General features: G+C 39.6%; 1 protein-coding gene across 1 annotated transcript; it reads right to left on the bottom strand.

Moving 5' to 3' along the window:
• Positions 1-1,690: 1,690 nt before the first annotated feature.
• Positions 1,691-23,067, bottom strand: LOC113015944 (NLR family CARD domain-containing protein 3-like). The gene is made up of 10 exons (XM_026158331.1): positions 23,037-23,067; positions 15,862-15,999; positions 15,658-15,777; positions 12,338-12,416; positions 10,877-11,105; positions 8,928-10,734; positions 7,810-7,983; positions 3,417-3,590; positions 2,489-2,535; positions 1,691-2,314 (listed from the first exon to the last, which is right to left on the bottom strand). Exons 2-10 carry the CDS (start codon positions 15,948-15,950, stop codon positions 1,746-1,748), a joined length of 3,288 nt encoding a protein of 1,095 aa, XP_026014116.1. The 5' UTR covers positions 15,951-15,999; positions 23,037-23,067; the 3' UTR covers positions 1,691-1,745.
• Positions 23,068-23,240: the final 173 nt, after the last annotated feature.

The following is a 23,240-nucleotide window of genomic DNA, read 5'->3' as shown; positions in this document are numbered from 1 at the left end:
ATGTTTACCACCGGGTGGCTGTAGCTCAGGAGGTAGAGCAGGTCACCTACTGATTGGAAGATTAGTGGTTAGATCCCTGGCTCCTCCAGGGATGCATGTCAAGAGTGTGAATGTGTATGAATGTAGTTAGGAAGCACTCAGTTTAGAGAAAGTGTGTGATTGGATGTATGTGGCATGTTGTATAGAATAATACGGGAGAGTAGAAAAGTGCTGTATAAGAATCAGTCCATCCACTGTCTGAAGTGTTTTATCATATTACTTTTGCACTATTATGTTCTAGCACATGTTGTTATTACATGGCTTGATTAAGGCACACATTAGGCTGACATCTGGGGCCAGAGCTGAAACTGTTCTTCGCCAGCAGTGTGTCTACAACTGGCTCGTGGCTGCACACAACTTACACATGGCCCACATACCGCAAAGAATGACGGCCCCATCAGCCTTGCCAGAGGTAATCCACACATGGGCCAGCACAGGACCACCAGTATGTCTGCAACTGGCCCTGTGCTGGCCCATGTGTGGGCCACTTTGGCAAACCAGATCTGGGCCACCAAAGGGCCGTCATTCTTTGCGGTATGTGGGCCATGTCTAAGCACATTTTGTGGGCCAGATCCGGGCCATACCAACTTTGCTATGTGGGTTTAATGGTTCACCATATACAAGCAAAGGTCAGCTCCTAAAGGGCAGGAAGTGAACATTCCTTACCAAATAAGTCAAATGAGTCATGGAATGTGCCTGTAGTTGAACACTATAGCTATAGCCTCCCCCACCAGGGGAGGAGAATAAAAACAGAAGAATATCTTTAATCATGCAGTTTAAAAAAAGGTTCACAATTTTAAGCACAACAATAACAACTTTTAACAAACTCACTCCAACATTCATATTAGCATTTAACTGCTTAACTCTCAATATTTGTTCCTGGTAAATCAAATTTGAAAGGGTTAACTTCAAAAATAATGAACTAAACTCTTGTCATTCAAAATTCACCTGATTTGACATTGTCTTTCAGTAAAAACTTTGAATTCAAATAGTGTAAAAGGAATCATGGACACAAAACTATGACTAAAATACACTACAAGAATTCCACCAGGTTCTTTAACATTAAGTTTTGTGACAGTTCTAATGTTTTATACAAACTGAAGTGGTAGACGACATATTGAATGTTATAAAGACATATTTAAATGTTTCTAAGAATATTATAACGATGCTTTTACCAACATACTGCACAATATTCATGTTCAAAGGTGTCTGTGAAAAAGACAAGACTAGTTTCAAATGGTATATACAGTCTTGCTATTTATTAGATGAATCACATGCATTATGATACCTCAAACACAATTATTTTATGGTTATAACTCCCTTAAAAACTATTAAGCCAATTTTTTTAAATTTACATGGCTGGAGCATTTTTAAATGTGTAGCTTCAAACAAATGTGTGAAACTGTAAGATCATGTGGAGAGAAAACGAAATTAAGAAAGCAAAATCATTTGGATTCATTATAATAAGCTCAGACTTGTTGAAAATACAAAAGAGCTGGTTGTTATCCGAGCTTCAGAGAAATACAGCATACTGATATTCACTGTGACGCTTTAAGTGGAAAAAAGACAGGAAAACATTTACAAGGAATCATTTAGAACAGTTTAAAACATGAATGGATTGAATCCATGAATCTGAAAACGTGTTTCTGAGTGAAAGAGACAGACATGTACAGATTGAACTATCTGTTCAACAGTCAGAGTTTTTCTCAAACAAAATGAGACTCTTTACACTCAACTGAGCACAGACACACTGAGGCACCAGGAGGGTAAGAGTAAAGTCTAAACCCAGGATAAAGAGTTTCAGTGAATGTGGTGTTGAAGGTGTGGAGGTGGATCAGAGTTTCAGAGGAGACTCTGTAGAAGGACAGAGTGCCAGCAGGACAGTCCACATACACTGCTACTCTGTTAGAGACAGAGGGTGAGGAGGAGGAGATGGGGGCTGATATCTTATTGTGAGTGGTGGAATAAGGCCCATCATCAGAGCAGATGAGACTCCAGGAATGATCATTGTTTCCAAACAAGCAGTCATAACTGTCTCCTTTCCTTCTGATTCTTCTGTAACTTACTGATATATAAACGTGTCCTTTGCACTCGACCTCCCAGTAACAGCGACCGGTCAGACCATCTCTACACAACAGCTGAGACCAAACTTCAAATCTGTCTGGATGATCAGGATATGACTGAATCTCTTTCACACCTGTTACTTTCCTGTTGTTGTCAGACATTTTGAGGTTTGTGTGTACTGTGTTTGTGTCGATTGTGAGTTGACAGGAATCTGATGGAGAGAACAAACACAATCCAGCTGCAGTTATTGAGCCATCATCTGTTCATTGATTGACATTTTCATGATGACTCTTGCCATCAGAGATGTATAGGAGTGATGTGCCAGTTTGAAGATGGTTGAATGTGTACTGCTTTGTTTCATTAATCACATTAAAAACACACTTACACTTCCTCAGACCTGGTGTCAACCATTGGACTCCAGCAGGCTCCACCCTGAAAGGAGGAGGGAGGTCAGACCAGCACAGTCTCTTTCAGCATGCACACATGGACATTACATCACTCTCATACGCATACTTTTAGACACTGATAAAGGAACAGTCCAACATTTTTAAAAATACACTTCAATCCATACATGGATCAAACTGCTCTGGTTAGTAGCAAATGCTCATTTGAAATGCTCTTTAAGCAGGTAAACAGCTTATGCTATCTATGTTACTTTACACTGCTCTGGATTTTTCTGAGACACTCGACATTCACAGCTGAATCCACAGTAAATGTGTTCTCAAGTACACCTTTTTCAGTTATTGTTGTCAAACAACTGAATGAGAATGAAATATTGATTTTACCATGGCCCATAAACAGTATGATACACTAATCCTGCTGAGATCAGTATTTAAGCTGCAATTTCTGAATGTTAGCTACTCCTGTCTGCCTCTTTGTCACACATACAGACTTAAACGATTCACAGCCTTGTTTCTTTATCTGTTTTTATCCTATCTAAAGCTGTTCATCCAGAATGCAAAACGCAAACATTTAACATGGCTGACACTTTATTAGCCCACACACCTGCCTGATGTTGTCAGGGATTCATATAAGCTTGTTAGAGCTGTATATACGACTAAGTGCAATTTTTATTTTTTTTATTATTTCTGCAAAAGACATGACTTATTACTTGCAAATTGCACTTAATTATAGGGTACTTACACCTGCAGGTCAAGTTATAATGTGCTACCAGAGTTGCTGTTACAAGCAAATGAACAATGTTCATGTATGTGATTGTTTATGTCACATCTGCCTGAAACAAACAGGAAGTGCGTGCAGAGCACAGAATATGTTTCCAGCTCTTCCTTCTCTATCAGACATTCTCGCCATACCTGAGGGTGTCCAGTCTCCAGCGTGGATCCTTCAGTCCAGCCATAAGTAGGTTTATTCCTGAGTCTCCTGGATGATTGTAGCTCAAGTCCAGCTCTCTCAGATGGGAAGGGTTGCAGCTCAGAGCTGAGGTCAGAGAAGTACAGCCTTCCCCTGTGATCAGACAGCCTGAAAGACTGCAGACACACAAAACAACAAGCCATCTGTAAAGACTGCAGAGAAGTATTGTTTTATTTGTTATTGTTTTTTGTTGTTGCTGTTGCTCTCACTCATTTATTCTCTGATGCAGAAATGTGCTGGTCATTGGCTTTATCCCTACTTTGCCCATAGTTGTGTGTGTATTAATGTTGAATGCTGTGTGTGATGACGAGGAATTGAATAGGAAATTAAATTCCTATTCAAGTAAAGAGGAAAAAAAAACGTGAACGTGGTGCAAGAAAGTGTGGTGAGGGTAGGGGTAAGAAGGAGTGAAAAAAGTAACAAACAGCACTTCATCTTCCAAGAAAGTTGTGTGTGACTTAACCGGAAAACATGAAAAGGGGGCAAGCTGGAGGGATGAAAGAGAAAACTAGAACCCTGTAATCAATAACTTTAACAAAGACTGGTGGTGTTTTATCTGCTATGACACGACTGGCTTAATGAATTGACATGACTGAGGCAAGATAGATGTTGTAGGGAAGAGCAGGAGAAATATATGTAGTGGATCTTTCTAAGAAACTGGCCAGTTATGCTCAAGTCCATTACTTTTAGTTCCTTCTCTTAAAATGTTCAAATTTTGCCACAATAGCATGCACTCTTTGCACCCATGGATTCTTTCAGAGATTTTCTTCACAATGTCCTCTGGAAGCTTAGATGGGTCTTAATGAAGGCCTGAAATGCCTGAAAACACCAGGTTGTCTCTCATGCTACAGGCCTGGAGATCGATGATGGTCTCTTTTATTTTATTTTTTTGGTTTTTTTACTCACCTCGGTGACATTCTCAGTTAGAGACTTGACTGAGTCTCATAGCAAGGCGTTTTCAGCAGTGAGTGTTTCCACTTGTGTGCTGTATTCCAAAGATTCCCTCATGTATTCCAATTCCCTGTGTAGAATTTCAACCAGGGTCAACCTTGCGTTATTGCTGGAAAATTACTTAGGAATTGATTCCAGGATGTCTTTACTGGTCTGTCATGTTGTTCCTGCTAGGTGCCTATTCTCTGGGAAAACGTCTCGTTCTTGGCTGGGGAAGATGACTTCTGGGCCTTCTTCATGACTATAGCGTAGAAGCACCAGTAAATGTATTATTGGAGACCTTCCAAATTATCCTTGCTGTCCTCCAGGGTATTAGAAATTATTTTTCAAATGTTGTTAATTGTCCATTAATGGTTTGGTATCATTTAAGCCTCAAAAATTGTTTTGATGCATGCTCAATCATCCAGGTAAGTATATCCCAAAAGGTTAATTCTGTTCATCTGGACCTTCAGTCCTTTCTGGCCTATAGGTGTAAATAGACTGCAGAGTCCTGACCTGACAAGTTAGCTCTTCTGTGTTGTGCCATCCGCTTTGCCAGAGGTTGTTTGGTTTTCCTCTTGTATAAATCATGGCGATCCTCCTGGCACTTAACAGCGTACACTACACTATGCACACTACGTTTGTTTGTTTAATTCAGTTTTTTTCTGCCAAGTCTCTGGCGTCAGACGTCACCTACAGCATTTCTGTTTTCAGTTATGCTGAACCTTAATGCATAGGCCCCAAAGCTAGGATTTCAGTAAGAAGAGAAACCAAAATTCTGGAGTAAGCTGGATAAATTGGAATCCAATCCTCCCAGAGGGAGAGAATGGTTATTGGAGCAGACTTTAGTGAACATACAGGTGAAGTGACCTGCGTTGATGAGGAGGTGTTGGGTAATGATAATTTTGAGAAATGCAGAAGGACATAGGTTATGTGTAATTTTCCAAAGGAATGGAAATGACTTTGAATATTTGAATATGTACTTCAAGAAAAGCAAAAGGAGAAACATAGGGTGACGTGTAAGAATGGAAGAAGGTGCACAGAAGTGCATTTTATGTGATTTTATGCAGATGATGCAAGAGATAGGAGACGAAAAAGAAGATGGCGTGTATAGGACAGGGTTCTTTTGTTTTGTTTGCTTGTTTATTTTTGGCACAGCACTGGAATGACTGCAGGTGTCTGTGAGTTGAGTTTGTTGTACTTCAGTGATTAGCTAGCCCTACTGAAGAAGAGCATGCATGAAGGCATTGACTTATTTTTAACTGTAATGGTATTTCAAAAGCAGCGTTTCAGCCTTAGATTTAAAGGTAAGAACTGCTCATTTAAAGCTCAAATATAAGTCTTCATGTTTTTAAGTCAGATATTGAGTTTGTATGTGTGACTTTATGTATTTTCATATTGTGAAACATGGTGTAAAAAAAATAAATAAAATGGCCTGTATTTGTATAGCGCTTTACTAGTCCCTATGTACCCCAAAGCGCTTTACACAACCAGTCATCCACCCATTCACACACTGGTGATGGCAAGCTACATTGTAGCCACAGCCACCCTGGGGCGCACTGACAGTTTGTAAAACAAACTGAGGTAATTGTGCTATTTAAAGGCTGAATGAAATCCTCTGCAGGTTAGTGCAGGATAAACAGGTTAGTTTGCTGTACTGTGATGTATTTAAAGTGAAGAACAGTGTGTGACTGGTGCACAGTGGCTGTGGTTTCATGGTAAGAGTTAGCTTATATCAAGTGTAGCAGAGACTTATATGAATTTTAGCTGATGATGCTGACATTCATTGACTGAATCTCGCCTTCATACCAACTTTATACAGTCTAATATAAAGACAGCATAAACAGTGTACTGTCAGTGTAGAGGATGGAAATCAACCAGGACAACTCAATAAACAACTGCTGGCATCTGGTTGAATTTAGTTGTGTACATCCACAAAGAGCAGCAGGTCAGCTGATCACAGCCTGTATTACAACCAAACATCAATTTCCTATTTAGTAACTGTCTAAAATGTAGGCAACAGGAAATGGATATGCATTTTTAATTTTCTTTGTTTTTATTCAGATTCAAGCTGAGTGTAATTAGTCTATTTTTTTTTTTTATTCTAAGATTTGTATTTCCGTTCACTGATATTATTTTATTATATTTATCATGTTAATATAGCACAAGGCTCAGTTACCTGGAATGTCTAGAGTCACATTTCTATAAACAGAATTGTCAATAACCAATGTTTTTTTTGTTTTGTTTTGTTTGATTTTTGTTTTGTTGTTTTTGGGGGCCCTTGATGGGCATATCACTAAGGACAGAAAATTTAACAGCTACTAACAAGCTACATTTATTACACATTTTAGTACAATGAGAGTTAAAAGAAGCACAGGACTAATAACTGACAGAATATTTGACATTGACAGGTAAGGGCTGGTGACACATCTTAGTGCTAGTGTCACATTTTGAATTTAATTTGCAGACGCTCTGAAAAAACAGGTGTATGTCACAGTATGAAATGAGATGTTTGATGCTTTCTCTGCTTTAAGGTGTTGTAAACCTTGAAATGCCATGTTTGTAACTTCTGTGTCAAACATATCTAGTTCACATGTAATTAAATGTGGTATTGTGATAAAATTCCAATTGTCGTTTTATTAATTCATTTTTTTCTTAAACCACAATTAGGTTTCTATTTACATATTAGATATTTACGTTTAGATATTTATGTTTAAAAGAAGGCAAAAGGAATGGTGAGCCCAAAATAGACAATTTGACCAGGGTTTTAGGAATAACATGAGTAACCAACTTCCAGTTTATAAACATACTGTGTATTAACCTACAAAACAGACCGAAATCAAGCTGGAAAGTTTTGTTGATGAAAGAGTTGGTTAAATAAACATTTCTGACTGATTAGACAAAATAAAATTATAATTTCTAGAAACCACTCTATATATTTCCCTTTGGCCTTTGCTGTAGCATCATAGTATACCTTCCTTGTATATTTCTTTTGTTTCATGTCCCGATTTCTTTACTCTCTGGTGATATCCCATGTTTGACTTCTCTTTTAGAATTGTCATTTCCATCAAGTTAAAGGTTTGACGTAAATTTGATGCACTCCTGCATCAAACAGTTGGTAATAAGCAAAGGAAATTGATATGATGTGAATGCAAAATATCCCAAATCTCTGAATCAACTATTGCATTAAAAAATATGTTATACACACAGGTTCATACTTATCAGTTTGTTTGTTTTTTGAATTAAATGAAAAATGAAAAAATAAAACGGTAATATAGAGAGAAATGTAAAATAAAAAGTCAATTTAGAATTCCATAATATTTGTCTTTGTCTAATAAAATAACACAAATATGACACAATTTTTCAATACTGATAAAAAAAACTACATCAAAAAACATTCCTGACCTGAGACTTTTCAGTGTACAAGTTGGACTCCTCAATCCAGCAGACAGAAGCTTTACTCCCGAATCTTGCAGGTCATTGTTACTCAGGTCAAGTTCTTCTAGACTAGAGGACTGGGAGCTGAGAACTGAGCACAGAGCTTCATAGCTTCTCTCGCAGAGGTTACATTCTGACAATCTGAACAAATGAAATGGCTTATAGTCATGCTGCTACAAAAAACATTTGCATGTGCACTTCATAAATAAGAATACAACTTAAAATTAAAGTCTGTAAAAAAAACTTTGAGCTTGCTCTGTAAACAGGTAAGGAGCTAGTACTTGTAGTGATAGAACAATACTCACTTACACATGAGAACATAATTTACAAATGATAATATCTGGGACTTTTGTTGCTAGATACGGTTTCAAAATAATGTAAATTTTACTACAAACTGAACGTTGTTGCATCTCCTTATTTATCTTCTGTTTGATACAAGCTGCCTTCCAGTAGTTACAGTTTGCTGACTTAATTATATGCATTGGACATGGAGACAAGATTATGAGTAAACAACCTGAGTTGTGTACACCTGAAAGGATCAGGCCAATGTTGTTATGTTGAAAAAATTGAGCATGGAGGTACTTGATGTTGAAGGCTGAATTATGCTGTTAGTGCAGATAGTTCTGAATGGCAAAGTTCCACCAAAATTACTAATTAAAAAACTTCTTAAAAACTGGGAAAAATTCAATCAATATTAAGTGTGTGGAGAAAGACTTTTTTCCCGAATCAGTAAAAACAATTCTTAGAACCTTTAACAGAAAACCAAAAGCTAGGGCATATGATACATATTATGCTGTAGTATACCAGCAAGGCTAATCATAACATACAAAGAACAATGTTACAACTGTCTGTGTAATGAAGGAAAGAATTTAGTTGACAGGATCAGACTGAAAACTGATGAGAGAATGTTACAGGAGCAGAACATTTGATGGTCCCATGTACTTTTTATAGGCAAAAAGAATGAAATAAAAATCATGATTTTTATTTTCTTTGCATTTCTATTCATTCATATTTTTGAGGAGTTGAAGAAAAGCTGTGGGTCCATTTTATGGGTCTGGGTGGTACTGGGTGTTATGTTTACTTACAGAGCTTTGTTGGATGCTTTGACCACTGGCAGCAGCCTCAGAAGAGCCTCATCTGAAGCAGAGTACTTCTTTAGGTCAAACACATCCATTTCTTTTCCTGAGGACAGTAAGATGAAGACCAGAGCTGACCACTGAGCAGGAGACAGTTTATCTGTCGAGAGACTTCCTGAACTCAGGGACTGTTGGATCTCCTCCACTAGAGAACAATCATTCAGTTCATTCAGACAGTGGAACAGATTGATGCTTTTCTCTGCAGACAGATTCTCACTGAGCTTCCTCTTGATGTACTGGACTGTTTCCTTATTGGTCTGTGAGCTATGTCCTCTCTGTGTCAGGAGGCCTCGTAGGAGAGTCTGATTGGTCTGCAATGAAAGACCCAGGAGGAAGCGGAGGAGCAAGTCCAGGTGTCCATTTGGACTCTGTAAGGCCTTGTCCACAGCACTCTGGTAGAAATGTTTCTCTCCAGATTGTCTGATTTCTGACTTCTGGGGTGTCATTTCTTGTTCTTCAGTTAGATTAATTCCAGAGTTGATGAAGGTCATGTGGACATGAAGAGCAGCCAGAAACTCCTGAACACTCAGATGGATGAAGCAGAACACCTTGTCCTGGTACAGTCCTCTCTCCTCTTTAAAGATCTGTGTGAACACTCCTGAGTACACTGAGGCTGCTCTGATATCGATGCCACACTCTGTCAGGTCTGATTCATAGAAGATCAAGTTTCCTTTCTGCAGCTGATCGAAAGCCAGTTTTCCCAGAGAATCAATCATCTTCCTGCTCTCTGGAGTCCAGTGTGGATCTGTCTCAGCTCCTTCATCATACTTGACCTTCTTCACTTTGGCCTGAACCACCAGGAAGTTGATGTACATCTCAGTCGGGGTCTTAGGCAGCTGTCCTCCCTCTGTGGTTCTCAGCACATCCTCCAGAACTGTAGCAGTGATCCAGCAGAAGACTGGGATGTGGCACATGATGTGGAGACTTCGTGATGTCCTGATGTGGGAGATGATCCTGCTGGCCTGCTCCCTATCTCTGAATCTCTTCCTTAAGTACTCCTCCTTCTGTGGGTCAGTAAATCCTCTGACCTCTGTCACCATGTCAACACAGTCAGGGGGAATCTGATTGGCTGCTGCAGGTCGTGTGGTTATCCAGAGGTGAGCAGAGGGAAGAAGATTCCCTCTGATGAGGTTTATCAACAGCACATCCACTGAGGTGGACTTTCTAGGGTCAGTTAGGATTGTAGTTTTGTGGAAGTCCAGAGGAACTCGACACTCATCCAGACCATCAAAGATGAACACAACCTGGAAGTCTTCAAAGCTGCAGATTCCTGCTTCTTTGGTTTCAGTAAAGAAGTGATGAACAAGTTCCACCAAGCTGAACTTTTCCTCTTTCAGCACATTCAGCTCTCTGAAAGTGAATGGAAATATGAACTGGATGTCCTGGTTGGCTTTGTCTTCAGCCCAGTCGAGGGTGAACTTCTGTGTTAAGACTGTTTTCCCAATGCCAGCCACTCCATTTGTCAGCACTGTTCTGATTGGTTCATCTCTTCCTGGTGAGGCTTTAAAGATGTCTTCTTGTCTGATTGTTGTTTCTGGTCTGTCTTGTTTCCTGAATGCTGTTTCAATCTTTCTGACTTCATGTTCATCATTGACCTCTGCAGTCCCTCCCTCTGTGATGCAGAGCTCTGTGTAGATCTGATTCAGAAGGGTTGGGTTTCCTGCTTTAGCAATCACCTCAAACACACATTGGAACTTCTTCTTCAGCTTAGATTTAAGTATGGGCTGACACCATTGGAAGTTTCTTGTTGTGGTTCCTAAAAGAACCAACCAGTGAAAATACATCAATAAAGTATTTCTAAGTGTACACATTTTGAATTTATTTTTGTTTATTTCTTCAGTCATTAGCAAAGGCTTTTATTTATCCAGCAGCATAAATATTTAGAGAAATATTCTCACTGCTCTGCAGGCACTCAGCCAACTCCTTCTGCTTCATTCTCTTCAGGAAGTCGACTGTTATCTTCACAAATGCTTCTCTGCTGCTGTTACTCTGCTCTTCATCCTCACCCTCTAATAACTCATCCTCACATCGGTCAGGTGAGCAGCTTTCTAGGCCTTCTAGCCTGAGATCTCTATGAATCCTCTTCAGCTCGTTCTTCACAAAAGAGATGATTTTGTCCTCAAGCATCTGGAAAATAATACTTTATGAATGACCCAGTAGCCCCAAAACCTCAACCAGTTGCGGGGTGAAGAAAAAGAAGCAAGAAAGAAAGGTTATAAGAAAAATTAGCGTTAATAGAACCAGTTTAATTATGTGCAATAAACACAATCCCCCAAGAAATTTCAAGCCCTGTTGGATAAAGGTTTATATGTGCCAGGAAGCTTCACAATGCTGCTTTGAGGTGGCTGCAGCTGAGGATCTTGATTCTACCTGGCACCTTGACCTATTTCCTACACGGTTAAACACTGTTCATTCCCCTTTCTCTTTAATAATTGAGAGTATTCACGTTTCCCTAACATGCATATTTTCCCCTCTACCTCTTAAAATAGTAATAATTCCAGTTCCATCCAAATGGTAATTTATTTTCTTTCAAAAATTCTAGAAAACTCTGTTGCTGTACAGATTTACTCCTATCTATTGATCTATTTGAATGATTTCAGTCTGGATTTTTAGGCCACTTCACAGTGCAGAGACAGCCCTGGACAAAATCACAAAATATTTTCTAATGGTGGCTTACTCTGGGTGTTAGCCATACTTGTACTCCTTGATCTGGGCTCTGTCTGTGATACAGTGATCTGTTTGCAACTCCCATGAATGGTTTACATTGTATCTCTCAGATCATAATTAGTATGTGCAGTTGAAAACTCTCAGATCATAAGCTGGCAGAGTTGTCAGTGTTGTTCCTTTACCACAGAAACTTCTCCAAAGACTTCAGCTTGTGCAAAATGCAAGTGCTTGTGTCATTGCCACAATGCTTTCCATAGAACAAATTCTTGCTGTCCTTCAACATCTGGGTTTCTGTAAAATATCTCATTCATTTTAAGATTCTGCTTTTTACTTTCAAGTCCCTCAAAAAAATCCCCCTTCTACATCTCTTGTCTTCTGCATATTCTCACACCTTCCTCTACACTTAGATCCTCCTCCTTTGCTACTGTTATTTTACCATCTACTCACCAAACCATGATGGGCTTTGGAGCTTTTAGCTCAGTGGCCACTCATCTTTAGGACACACTACCACAGCACATTCACAACATTAATTCTCTCCCTGTCTTTAAAGCTAGCCTTACAACATACCATTCTGACCATTAACGTTCTGTTAAAAAAAAAAAACCTTTATGTTCTAAATCAGAACCCAGGTGCCCAGCATGGAGACAACCGAACAGAACAGATGTAAAAGTAGTTGTTGTACATGTACACACCATAAATATGGAGTCCAGGTGTGTTTGATGCTGCTGGGCAGACTGACCACTGGGAACCTCTGAGTTCTCTTGGTCCACTCTGTGGAGGAATCAAAGAGTCAAAATAATACAACAAAACATTAAAACCTAAAATGTTGCTAGTCCTCTGGATTTTTCAAGAAAAATAAAACACCCGGAGCTCTGATGATACCCTGTCTGACTCCTAGTCTAGGGATGAGCACTAACTGAGCACTTAAAGTGCTTTCAAATCATGACCAAAGTTGGATAATAGTCTTGCTGTTGCTACACTAATTGTTGTGTAAGCACAAAAAGCGCACAGAGCCCCCCTCCTCTGCTTTTATTAAACTCAGTGACTCCTTCCTCCCCAAAGCTAGCGCAGCCTGGTGGCTGTATTGGAACATAAGGGATGAATTGATGTAACCAGCTTTTCTTTATGAACATCTGAAAACGAATTAAATAAACAACACAAAACAAAAAACAACAAAAACTACAAGCTAGTGGGTAGTGGGAGCTTGTGTGAGTGCCTCCTTCTCCTAAAATCAAAAGTAGTCAAAAATAACAAGTTATAATCAATCATGAAAAATTAGTTTTCAATTTTTGGCTGAACATTTGTGTATGAAGAGTGCAGATTTCTGACATTTTGTATAAATGTAAACATGTAACAATTTCATTCTTTCAAATCAAGGAAAGAGTGTGAAACCTAAGTTAGATGTGTATTTGTTAATGAATGATGTGTAGCTTTCTGGATGTTATACTTATTGGGCTTCATACTTATTTATTATATAGACCATAGAGTGCATAAAATAAAGATAAAATAAAGATTTAACATGTTTTATGTAACTGAAATGTTTAATTATGTGGGCTAAAGAAAATAAAAAAGTTATAGACTATGATTATATGAAACATGTATACTTATTTCATTTGATGTATTTTAACAATATATAATGCATATTACAGAATGTAATATCTGTACATGTGTTTGCAACCTTATTTGATTTCCTTGCCACCCTAACAAAATTTTTCTAGACCTGCTCCTGGATATCTTGACCAATGTTAGTGTTATCTTTTTAAGTTTAACTAATAACATTGTAAGTGCATGGCAATCTAAATTAGGCATGTTTTTAAGATGTGTCATATAAAACACGAATGTTGAAATTTATAGTTAAGCACTGCAGTAATGATTTATGTCATGGTCCTGGGTCCCCTGACCCAGCGTTTTTAGTTCCTTGTGATGTTTGTAATATTGTACTTGTGAGTTATTTTATGGTTTCTAGTTTCGATCCCTTGCCCTTCATGTTTCTCTGTGTCCCCTCTGTTCTGTGTAAGTCTGTGTCTGCATGTTTGATTTCCCCTCTGTGTCTTTCGGTTCTTAGAGTCCTCTGCCTTATGGTTTATGTCTCTGTGTTTCTTAGTTGCTGTCTCCACTGTGTCAAGTTCGCGTCTCTGTGTGATCTTTCCTGTTTTACTTTGTAGGTCCATGCCTCATGTGAGTGTTTCTAGTTTTGAGTCTCTGTCTCGTCCAGCCTGATTTCTCCCAGCTGTGCTCTCCTTCTGTGTCTCATTCCCTCGTTATCCCTCTGTGTATTTAAGCCCTGTGTTTCTCTTTGTCAGTGTCGTAGTCTCCCTCATAGCTGTGTGATTTTTCCCTGTGGCTCCTCGTGCTTTAGTCTCCCCAGTTTAAGTTTAGTACTGTTTTTTGTGTTTCACTTTATGCCAGCATTAAAGCTGTGTTTTTGAGTTTACGTTTCGTCTCCGTGAGTTTGCGTTTGGGTCCTTCTCCTGCCTGCCACACAGCCGAATCATGACAATTTATTTGTTAAATGTCTGGTGTGGTCATATTTCAGGATCTCAAACATTTAGTATGCAGATGATCTCTGACACATCTAGTTTTGGTGCATTTATAGACAGTATCTTGAAAGTAGATACATCAAAGATAAAGTTAAAATGCAAAGAGATCTGACAACTGCACCATAAATGTATCTGTCAGTCCTAATACACACCTCACAAGTCTCTCTGTTATTATAAATGTGACTTTTAGCTGTCCATCAGCAAAATATCTCAAACAGCAGGGGAATTAGACCACATAGGTGACTCTGAGGTGGAAGCATAGCCCTAAACAGAAGCCTGCAGTATACCACCAACTATTCTATTAACCATTCTTAGGAATATGAAGCTGCAGCGACCACAGCCAAATGTATTCTTGGGCTCAGAGCAGGAAACACTAAATGTTAAACTGATGTCTAAGGATAAACACAGATTTGGCAAAACTGCAATTAAACTGTCAATCTGAGGTCTTCAAAAGTAATATTTAATTGGTGTGTAACAACAAGTTTGGGTCCCTTCCCAGTCAGACCAGTGGTGACATGTTCTCTTGAAACTAATGTCTGTCTGAGTGATGTCCAGAAAACGACAAGGGCTTTACAGATTATTATGAAACGTGATGACATAAAACTGAGAGCAGGAACCAGAGTACAGTCTTGTATGTTTCTATGCTGCTTCTCTCCTCCTGTCATCTCCCCCAAACCCCATGCTCAAAGATGGTTTGCTGATGCTCTGGGAGGAGTCCAAGTCATCCAAATACTATTTAAGCATATATATATAGTAAAAACAACAACAACAACAAAACAAGAGTATCTGGAACTGAGTAAAACAGTTAAATGTGTATTATTAGGTCTCTGATGTTTAATAATCTTTTGAGTCCCTGTTAGTATATGATTGAATATAGAAGATATTCGTTTCATTCGGCCTTACAGAGACCTGGTTGCATCAGGATGAATAGGTTAACTTAAATAAATCTTTAACAACCCTCTCTTGTCTGATCATTTCCTGATAACATTTCCACTTACAATAACTGATTACACAGCAGCAGGGAGTAGACTTCATCACAGAATGTGTCTTTCTGAAAGTGCTGTAACTGAGTTTAAGAATATAATCAACCCACTGTTATCTTCTTCAGTGCCCTGTACCAACATAGAGCAGAGCAGCTACTTGAACGCTACGCCAACAGAGGTCGATTATCTTGTTAATGATTTTGCCTCCTTACTATGTATGACACTGGATACTGTAGCTCCTGTGAAAAATAGAGCCTCAAATCAGAAGTACTTGACTCCGTGGTATAATTCTCAAACACATAGCCTACAGCAGATAACTCATAAGCTGTAGAGGAAATGGTGTGTCACAAACTTAGAAGACCATCATTTAGGCTGGAGAAATAGTTTGCTGCTTTATTTATTTATTTAAAATGAAAAAAAAAAAAAAAAGGAAGTGCATCTCACTATTTATCAGTGATTGGACAAAATATACACTCAGCCTCACATTACCTCTCTGCAGAAGAACAGTGGTCTGCTTTAAACTTAATATAAAAATCCTTTGACCGGTCACTCTGTAAGGACACACAGCTGGGTCCAGGTTCATGTTTCTGTTTAGTTCCTCGTTTCTTCCTGTGAATAATGATGGAGCAGTGATGTGAGTGCTGAGCTGTGACATGGAGAAGAGTCATGGACAGTTAGAGATGGTCATCTCACCTCTGAGCTTTGGTCTGGCTCTCATGTTCCCCACACAGAGTGGTTTTAGAGGGAGGGACTCCCTCCTCTCTGTCCTCACACTGATCCATGCTGCTGAATTCACATCCACATCAGCTCACGCACACTTTCTACCTTCACCTACAGAGGAAACACAAACCATTCATGTGCACATCAACTGAAATTCTCCTTTGATTTACTGGTAATGAGAAAAATAACACGTGATATTTTGTCACTGTGAGTTCAGGATTAATGTAGACAGCAAACCAAAGGAAGATGGAGAAGGCAGATTAATTGTGTATGTCAGAGGCTAGACTAAAGAAAATCAGTACAGATTTTATAATAAAAACAGAACCTTTTGAAAGCTGTGACTCTCAGTCATGGAGACATCCAAAGTCTAAGTAACTATGTCTCTTAAAGCCTCATAAGGTAAGTATTGATTTTTAACAAACTATAAAACCTAAAACGAAGGATATTACCCCAATAATTTAATTTCAGTTAGTTTATTTAGTTGTAATCTTTTTAAGTTTACTTTTTATTATAATTTTAGTTAGTTAAAAATGTTTTCTCAGATCTAATTTTACTTTTGAGTTTAGTTTCAGTGAACTATACTAACCTTATGTGTTTTCTAACGCTGGTTCCTGTTGGAACAGAGCCAACAGTTTGTGGCGTAGTATTTTTAATCAGAAGCCGACACGTTTGATCTTTATCTAAGATACATTTGTAAGGAATAATCATTCAAAAAGTCCACTCTCTATCTCCTGCTGTCCCTGTAAATATAAAGGCTCAGAGTCTCTCCAGTCGAGCTCATTCAGTGTGTTTAGTATGATTCCCAGACTCTGATCACACACTTACAGGAAATGGCAGACACACTCGGCCTCGTTGGTCCAGCTGTGTGAAGAAATCAAACATGAGCTGTTCATCAAACTTTTTGATTCCAGTCAATAATCTATAATGATTTAAAGAATGAAGCAAGAGAAACAGGATCCTTTCTTAACTTGTGTACGTGTGTGTGTGTGTGTTGTTCTTGTTCCACACACTTTGTGTTTGTAAGTTTGGAATACCACTTTATTTATAGAGCATTTAAAAACAGCAACAATGCTGTACAATAACATAAAAACCAGAATGTAAAGATACAGATACAGGAGTTAAAGAATTTGAACAATAAAAGGAAAAATAAAAAGTAACTTAAGATCACAGACAACATCTCACACTGAGTTATAGGTTCGGAGTAAAAGCGTGATTTAAAAAAATAAGATTTACAAAACAGGGATTGAAGGAGCTGGACATCAACGGCAAATCATTCCACAATTTTTGCGCCACAGCTGTGAAATCTCTCTCAGTTTACATTGTGTCTTTGAAACAAGTAAAAACATCTGGTATGCTGACCTGGGAGTACAAGGTGGGACATAAAGGTGCTGCAGCTCACACAGATAAAATAGGGACAACCATTAAGAGACTTAAAGGCCAACAAAAATGATTTTAAAATATATTCACAAACAAGCAAAGTCGTTAACGGTAAGCTGACACTGAACTCAGGTGCTCTTCACTTGCACCAGATAAAAATCAAGCACCAGTGTTTTGCATCAAATGTAGACGAGCAACAGAGGCCTCGCTGATTCTGATAAAAAGAAAACTAATCGAGACAAGAAGTAACAAAAGAATGTGTTATTATTTCAAGGATGCGTTTATAAGAGGCTTGATCGTTCTTTCAACTTGTTTACCACAGTGTTGACACGAGCATCAAGCTTTAGAGAAGGATTCACTTTCCAATCCCATATTAAGGCAAAGCATGTAAGAGACACCGTGGACCAGTGTGTCTACCCTGAACCATTTAACTGCGGGTTCTTGTCTCTCAGTGTGTGTGTGTGTGTGTGTGTGTGTGTGTGTAGGCAGGCCACACCTTCATGTGTTCACTCCTAAAATATGCTGTCTGACTGCATTTTTCTTTAAAGTAACGCAAAATGTTACCTAACCACTCGGTGGAGTATTTTGCTCCTGTACTTGTTACACTATTTTCACGTCTCCATAAATGACCTGAAACTGTCTCACAATTAAACAATATAAACCTACAGACTACAGCCCCACACACCAACACAGATCACTTTCTCTTGGTCTCTATGAGCTCTATGATCAAAGCGATCACCACAGTGTTTCTACTTTAGAAACATGAACAGGTAGAAAAGGAGGCTGCAGCCTGACTGCTCATCAGTTGTAGTTCAGGCTCTGGCTGCTGTGCTCCAGAGACTCAGATTTGACATCACTCTGTGTTCCTGGCTAGCTTTGTGTTAGCATGCTGTCTGTGCAGAGATGGTTTGGTGCCACTGTACCTAACCGAACGTTTACAGCCTGCCAGTCTTAACATGACCCTGAAGTCTATGAACCAACTAATCTTAGACATTTATAGATCTGAGCTCAAAAGCAGAGGCGAGTCTCTTCGATGGTGGTTCCTAATATTTAACTTGTCCTTTCACATTAGAGCTCCCTAATCTGACAGCAACTTAATAACTATTTGAAACCTATTTATTGTCACTGGCTTTAAGCTGTAGTTGAGCCTTTATTGGTTTTATTTTGCAAATAGAAGATTTAGTAAAATTTATTGGAATCCAAAAAACAAAAGATTTTATCTTGTGTAATTAAAAAGCACAAAAAATTGTATATTTCAAAGTAGAAACAGTGTACACTGGGTATAAAAATCTCATCAGGCTCTCTCTGTTTGGGAAATATTCCAGTTATTCCTCTGAACCTGTTTAGTGAACCGATTCAGTGCTACACTGTAGAAATGCTGTGGGCACAATCACGGAGTCCAAATTACCATCAGGGTGTACACCTCACCCCTGGCGTCGTTGCCCACCTCTCAATTTTAAATACACTTAGACATTGAGGGCTAGCAGGAGGGACTATGCGCTTACCTGCTGCTCCTTGGCAGGTAGCTCCATGCCCTCCTGGGTTTTAAATGCACCTTAGAACACACATGCATCAACACTACAATGAGCGGGTGGAGTGAGGTTTGGAGTCTTCTCCCACCCCCATTCTCTGCGGCCTGCTGGAGCGGGAGGGCTAGGAGGAGTTGGCCGTCCGACTGCGGTCTGGGGTGTGGGGCCTCCCTGCTGCTACGGAGTCGGGGTGGTCTGCCTCTCCCCACCGCAGGGAAAAGGGTAACACCACCTGGGTCTGGGTGCAGTTCCCCCCTCCAGGGGCGGGGGCACCTAGACCCGGTTTGTAGAGTACGCTTGGGGAGTGTGATCGTGTGTACAGCGTCTCTTTATGTCTGTCTCCACGTTGGTTGAGTGTGGAGTGAGTGCATATGAGAGCATGGGGGGGGGGGGGGGGGGAATAGATGTTTGTGTCTGTGTGTGCCTGTATGTCTGTGTCTATATGTCAGGTTGGGTATCAGACGCCACCTCTCTGGGGACACCTCAGGCCCTCCAAGGTTTGGAGGCCTATCTCCGCCCACCACCACTTCCCCTGCCAGTGGCGGACTCCCTCAGGTGTCGGTGCGTTGGTGGTTCTTTGTGTCTGGGGGTGGGCGTCCAGGTACACACCGGCTCACTCCTTGGCGGCCGCTTATCGGGGCCTGGAGCCTAGGGCTCGCTCGGGCCCCTTCGGAGGTGGGGTGCCCCCGGCCTCTCGGCCTGGGGCTCGGTCACTCAGGCACAGCTGGGGGAGCTCATGGGCGCGTCACTGCAACTCCCCCTGGCTTCTGCTCCGTGGCTGCTGAGGGAGCCCTCATCTGGGACTCTCCTCAGCTCTTACTGGAACAGTGGCGCGGCTGCCCCTCTGTTGGTCTTCCATGGTCTCTTGTGTTCTGGGGGCCTCTGGATGTCTGGAGTTTTGATCTCCTCCATACCCGCTTCACACCCCGGAGGACGGGGCTGTGGCCCCCCCACACACTCCCTAGCAGATCATTACACGGAGAAACCTTTGGAATACAAGCGCGCTGATCCACACAGGTATGCACACGGGTGTTCACTGCTCGTAGACCCAAATTACACCTTTCTTGGCTGCTACTTCGAAGCACATCTGTCCTGCGTGCTGCACAACAACATTGAATATTTAGTATTTACTGCTGTTTACACTTAGCTAGATTAATGCGATGGTGTTGTGTTTAGTATGTTGCTTTGTTTTTTTTTCTGCTTGTTTTCTATTCCTCTCTCAACAGGTGATCCAGGAGATTTTTATTTTTTTTCTCCCCCCCTTTCTCACTGTCCCTCTCCCCTTCTGTTTTTCCTTTCCTTCCTCTTTCTTTCTCCCTTTCCTATCCCTCACTCATGTCTGTCCCGTCTGTAACATCTGAAAATAAAATATAATAAATAATAAAAACAAAGATCGACCAAATGGACCAATACGGCAATGCCACGATGATCCATTTGGCAAAGTAAATCCATTGGGTATCCTTGTTGGTCTTCAGACAACAATTCTGATGGCTAAAGAACCAAATGGGACAGGCAAAAAAAAAAAAAAAGAAAAAAAAAAAAAAGAAATGCTGTTTCAAAGGAAGCATCCTTTGAAACAGACACTAACATGAAAACAGGTTCAGCAGCTTTACATTCTCTAAAATGGAGAACAGACACTAGATATGGAAGAAAAAACAAGATGGCAGTTGCTTCATGACGGGAAGCCAAGAAAGTAGAAAACAAGAAAAGAGCTCTGATACTGCTGAGCAGAGGAGTCAAGTATGTGAGAAATGATTTTTATTATATCCTGTAGTTGTTTTGGGGTTTGTTTGTTTTTTTATTAAACGGCACAGAAGATTCGAGCGATTGACCAACACAGTCTTAATCCTAACTCAAACAGAGAACCCTCCCTGCTCTCTGAACACACCAGAAGAGAGCAGACAGAGTTTCTGTGATTTCTATTTCATCATCATGGTTTGGGTTAAAATACACTGTTTAGCAACACTGAGCTAAAAGTCATTTGTTTAGCTTTAAATCCTTTTTTAAAGCAACGTTTCACACTTATATTACTTTCAGTAGGAACTATGAGAACAAACTGTTTCTATATTGACAGCACCAGTTCAGTTCAATTTTATTTCTATAGCAAAAACAACAAACCAAAAGTTGTTTCTGTAGTAAGGTAAAGACGGCTACAGTAATACACCCCCCCCCCCCCCCTCAATCAATCATATGAGCAAGCGCTTTGGTAAAAGGCGGAAGGGAAAACTCCCTTCTTACAGGAAGAAACCTCCAGCAGAGCCTGGCTCAGGGAGCGCCGCCATCTGCTGTGTTGGGGTGAGAGAAGGAAGCTGAACAGAAAGCTGACAGATCGCCTATAATAACATCAGAATTAATAGTCTCGACTTTATTAATAGACCATAATTCATGTGTAGACAACAAGTTCTTCACATGATTATCAAATTAATTCAGGGACACAGGCATAAATAAATGTTTAAAAGCTATATTATAAACTACAGCAATTTGTATAATATCCCTATAATGTTTGTAACAGGAACACAGTCAGGTGAGAAGAAGCGTTAGTTTCTTCCTCTGTCTTCCATCATATTCGTGAGAAACAAAAATGCTTTGTATGATAGGCGGTGTTTTCAGACAAGGAAATAATCTTCATAAAAATTTAAACTGGAAAAACAGGTAACTGCATGCAGCATAGTTTCAGTTTGCAGCACATCTGATCTTTGGGATGCATCAGCAGTAACAACAGGTTATTTAACAGAGCTGTAAAAACACTAACATACATCAGAAGTTTATTTACTCAGTAATCCACATTATTTATCAGATTTTTTTTTACTTAAAGTAAATAAGAAATGTCTCACTTCCTGTTCTGTTCTACCAGCTTGACAAGTTTCTGTGACTTGTCAATCATCAGCTATCAGTAGAGAAACTGTTTGATTGTTTGAAACAGCTTTCTAGTCTGTTCCTTCTACTTTTAAATCCAATTTTCTGTTTTCATGAATTATCCTGAGTCATTGTTAAAGGAAAGCATCAACAGTCTGGATCAGACTGTTGATGCTCTGTAGTTCCTCAGCTCTGCTGACAACAAGGTCTGAGACAGACTCAGACCTGAGCTTCTGGACACAACTGTGCAGTCTTTGTTAAAGTGGTTTAGATCTGAACATCTGAACATCCTCAACTGAATTTGAACATACTGAGTGCCTGGTATATAAGGACTCTGACATCAGATAACTAGTACTGATTCATGTTGTATCTTGTGTGGAGATGTTAACCTTTACATGAGTATGGCTGCTCTAAAACAGTCTTTTTACAGAATAAAGTTTACAGAATTAAGTTTCCCACAGAGCACAGACCGAGGGTGCAAAGATTCAGGGAGCCTCTGGTTTCATAAGACTTTTTCAAAAGTATTACAGTTAGGTTCTGCACTTTACATCTTACACGTTCTTCATTTATGGAGGGAGAGGCATGAATGTGTTTGAGACGTTACTCTGACAGTAAAGACGTGATTCACTTAATGCGAGCCTTCATTGAGACTGGAAACAGTTCAAAAGTAGCAAAATTTCAAAGCGTTAAAAAAAAATTCAGAGACTTGGGACCTCAAAATAGAGAGAAACACAAGTGACCACACTCTGACCAACTATTAATGATTAAAACCTTCAAATGCTAAAGAAGAAAACTCCAAATCCACTTATTAAGAACAAGTGAACATGACAACAACACAAAGACGTGGAAAAGTCGACAAGTTCATAATCTTTTACGCACATTATCCATGATGTAAGTCACAGCATGCAGGGTTTAAAACATGCTGTTAATGTTTGTGGTTTTTGTGAGAATATATTTTTTTATTCTGAGATTCCTTGCAGTGATCCTGAACTGAGCTGGAGCTTCTTTGTTTCTTGTTTTCTCAACATTGCTTTAGTAAGACCTGAATGTTGACTTCTTAAGAACAAACTGATTTTATCTGACTTTTTCTAGTTAAAGGGAAGAACAATGTTCTATCAGATTACTGATTAGAGTCTGATGGGTCTAAAGTTTCATACAGATCGATATATACTGTCAGTAACTGTTGCAAAGTTACTGACGGATAACCAGTGTGGATTCCAGTCAATCAATAATCTAAAATGATGTGGATTAGTCTTCAAACACAAGAGTGATCCAAAGTTTGTCCTGAAATAAGAGCTGAACATCTGCTCCAAACACTAGAGAGCAGAAACAAACAGTAAAGTTCATAAAACCAAACTGTTAAAAGAGGAAACAAAGCAAACTTACAGTTTCTTCAAACACACACACGAACAACAAGCTCCACTCCACACCTGGACACTAAACACAGACACACAGGTGAGCTGCTTCCTGTAAGGAGGTGGGACTCCACCTGGAGAAGGACAGGTGGGAGGGGCTCATCTCTGTGTGTATTGATATGTGAAAATATGTTCTCTGGCTGCTCAGACTGAGTCTAAGTCAGAGTAATGTTCA

This window comes from Astatotilapia calliptera, chromosome 23 (assembly GCF_900246225.1).
Source record: "Astatotilapia calliptera chromosome 23, fAstCal1.2, whole genome shotgun sequence".
NCBI classification, from domain to species: Eukaryota; Metazoa; Chordata; class Actinopteri; order Cichliformes; family Cichlidae; genus Astatotilapia; species Astatotilapia calliptera.
This window is presented reverse-complemented; position numbering and strand designations above follow the sequence as displayed.

Coding starts and splice junctions, on each gene's coding strand:
- LOC113015944 (XM_026158331.1), bottom strand. CDS start 15,950: ATGGATCAGTGTGAGGACAGAGAGGAGGGAGTCCCTCCCTCTAAAACC. Junction 15,778..15,861: donor AGCCAGACCAAAGCTCAGAG/GTGAGATGACCA, acceptor CATTATTCACAG/GAAGAAACGAGGAACTAAAC. Junction 11,106..12,337: donor ACCTGGACTCCATATTTATG/GTGTGTACATGT, acceptor ATTATTTTCCAG/ATGCTTGAGGACAAAATCAT.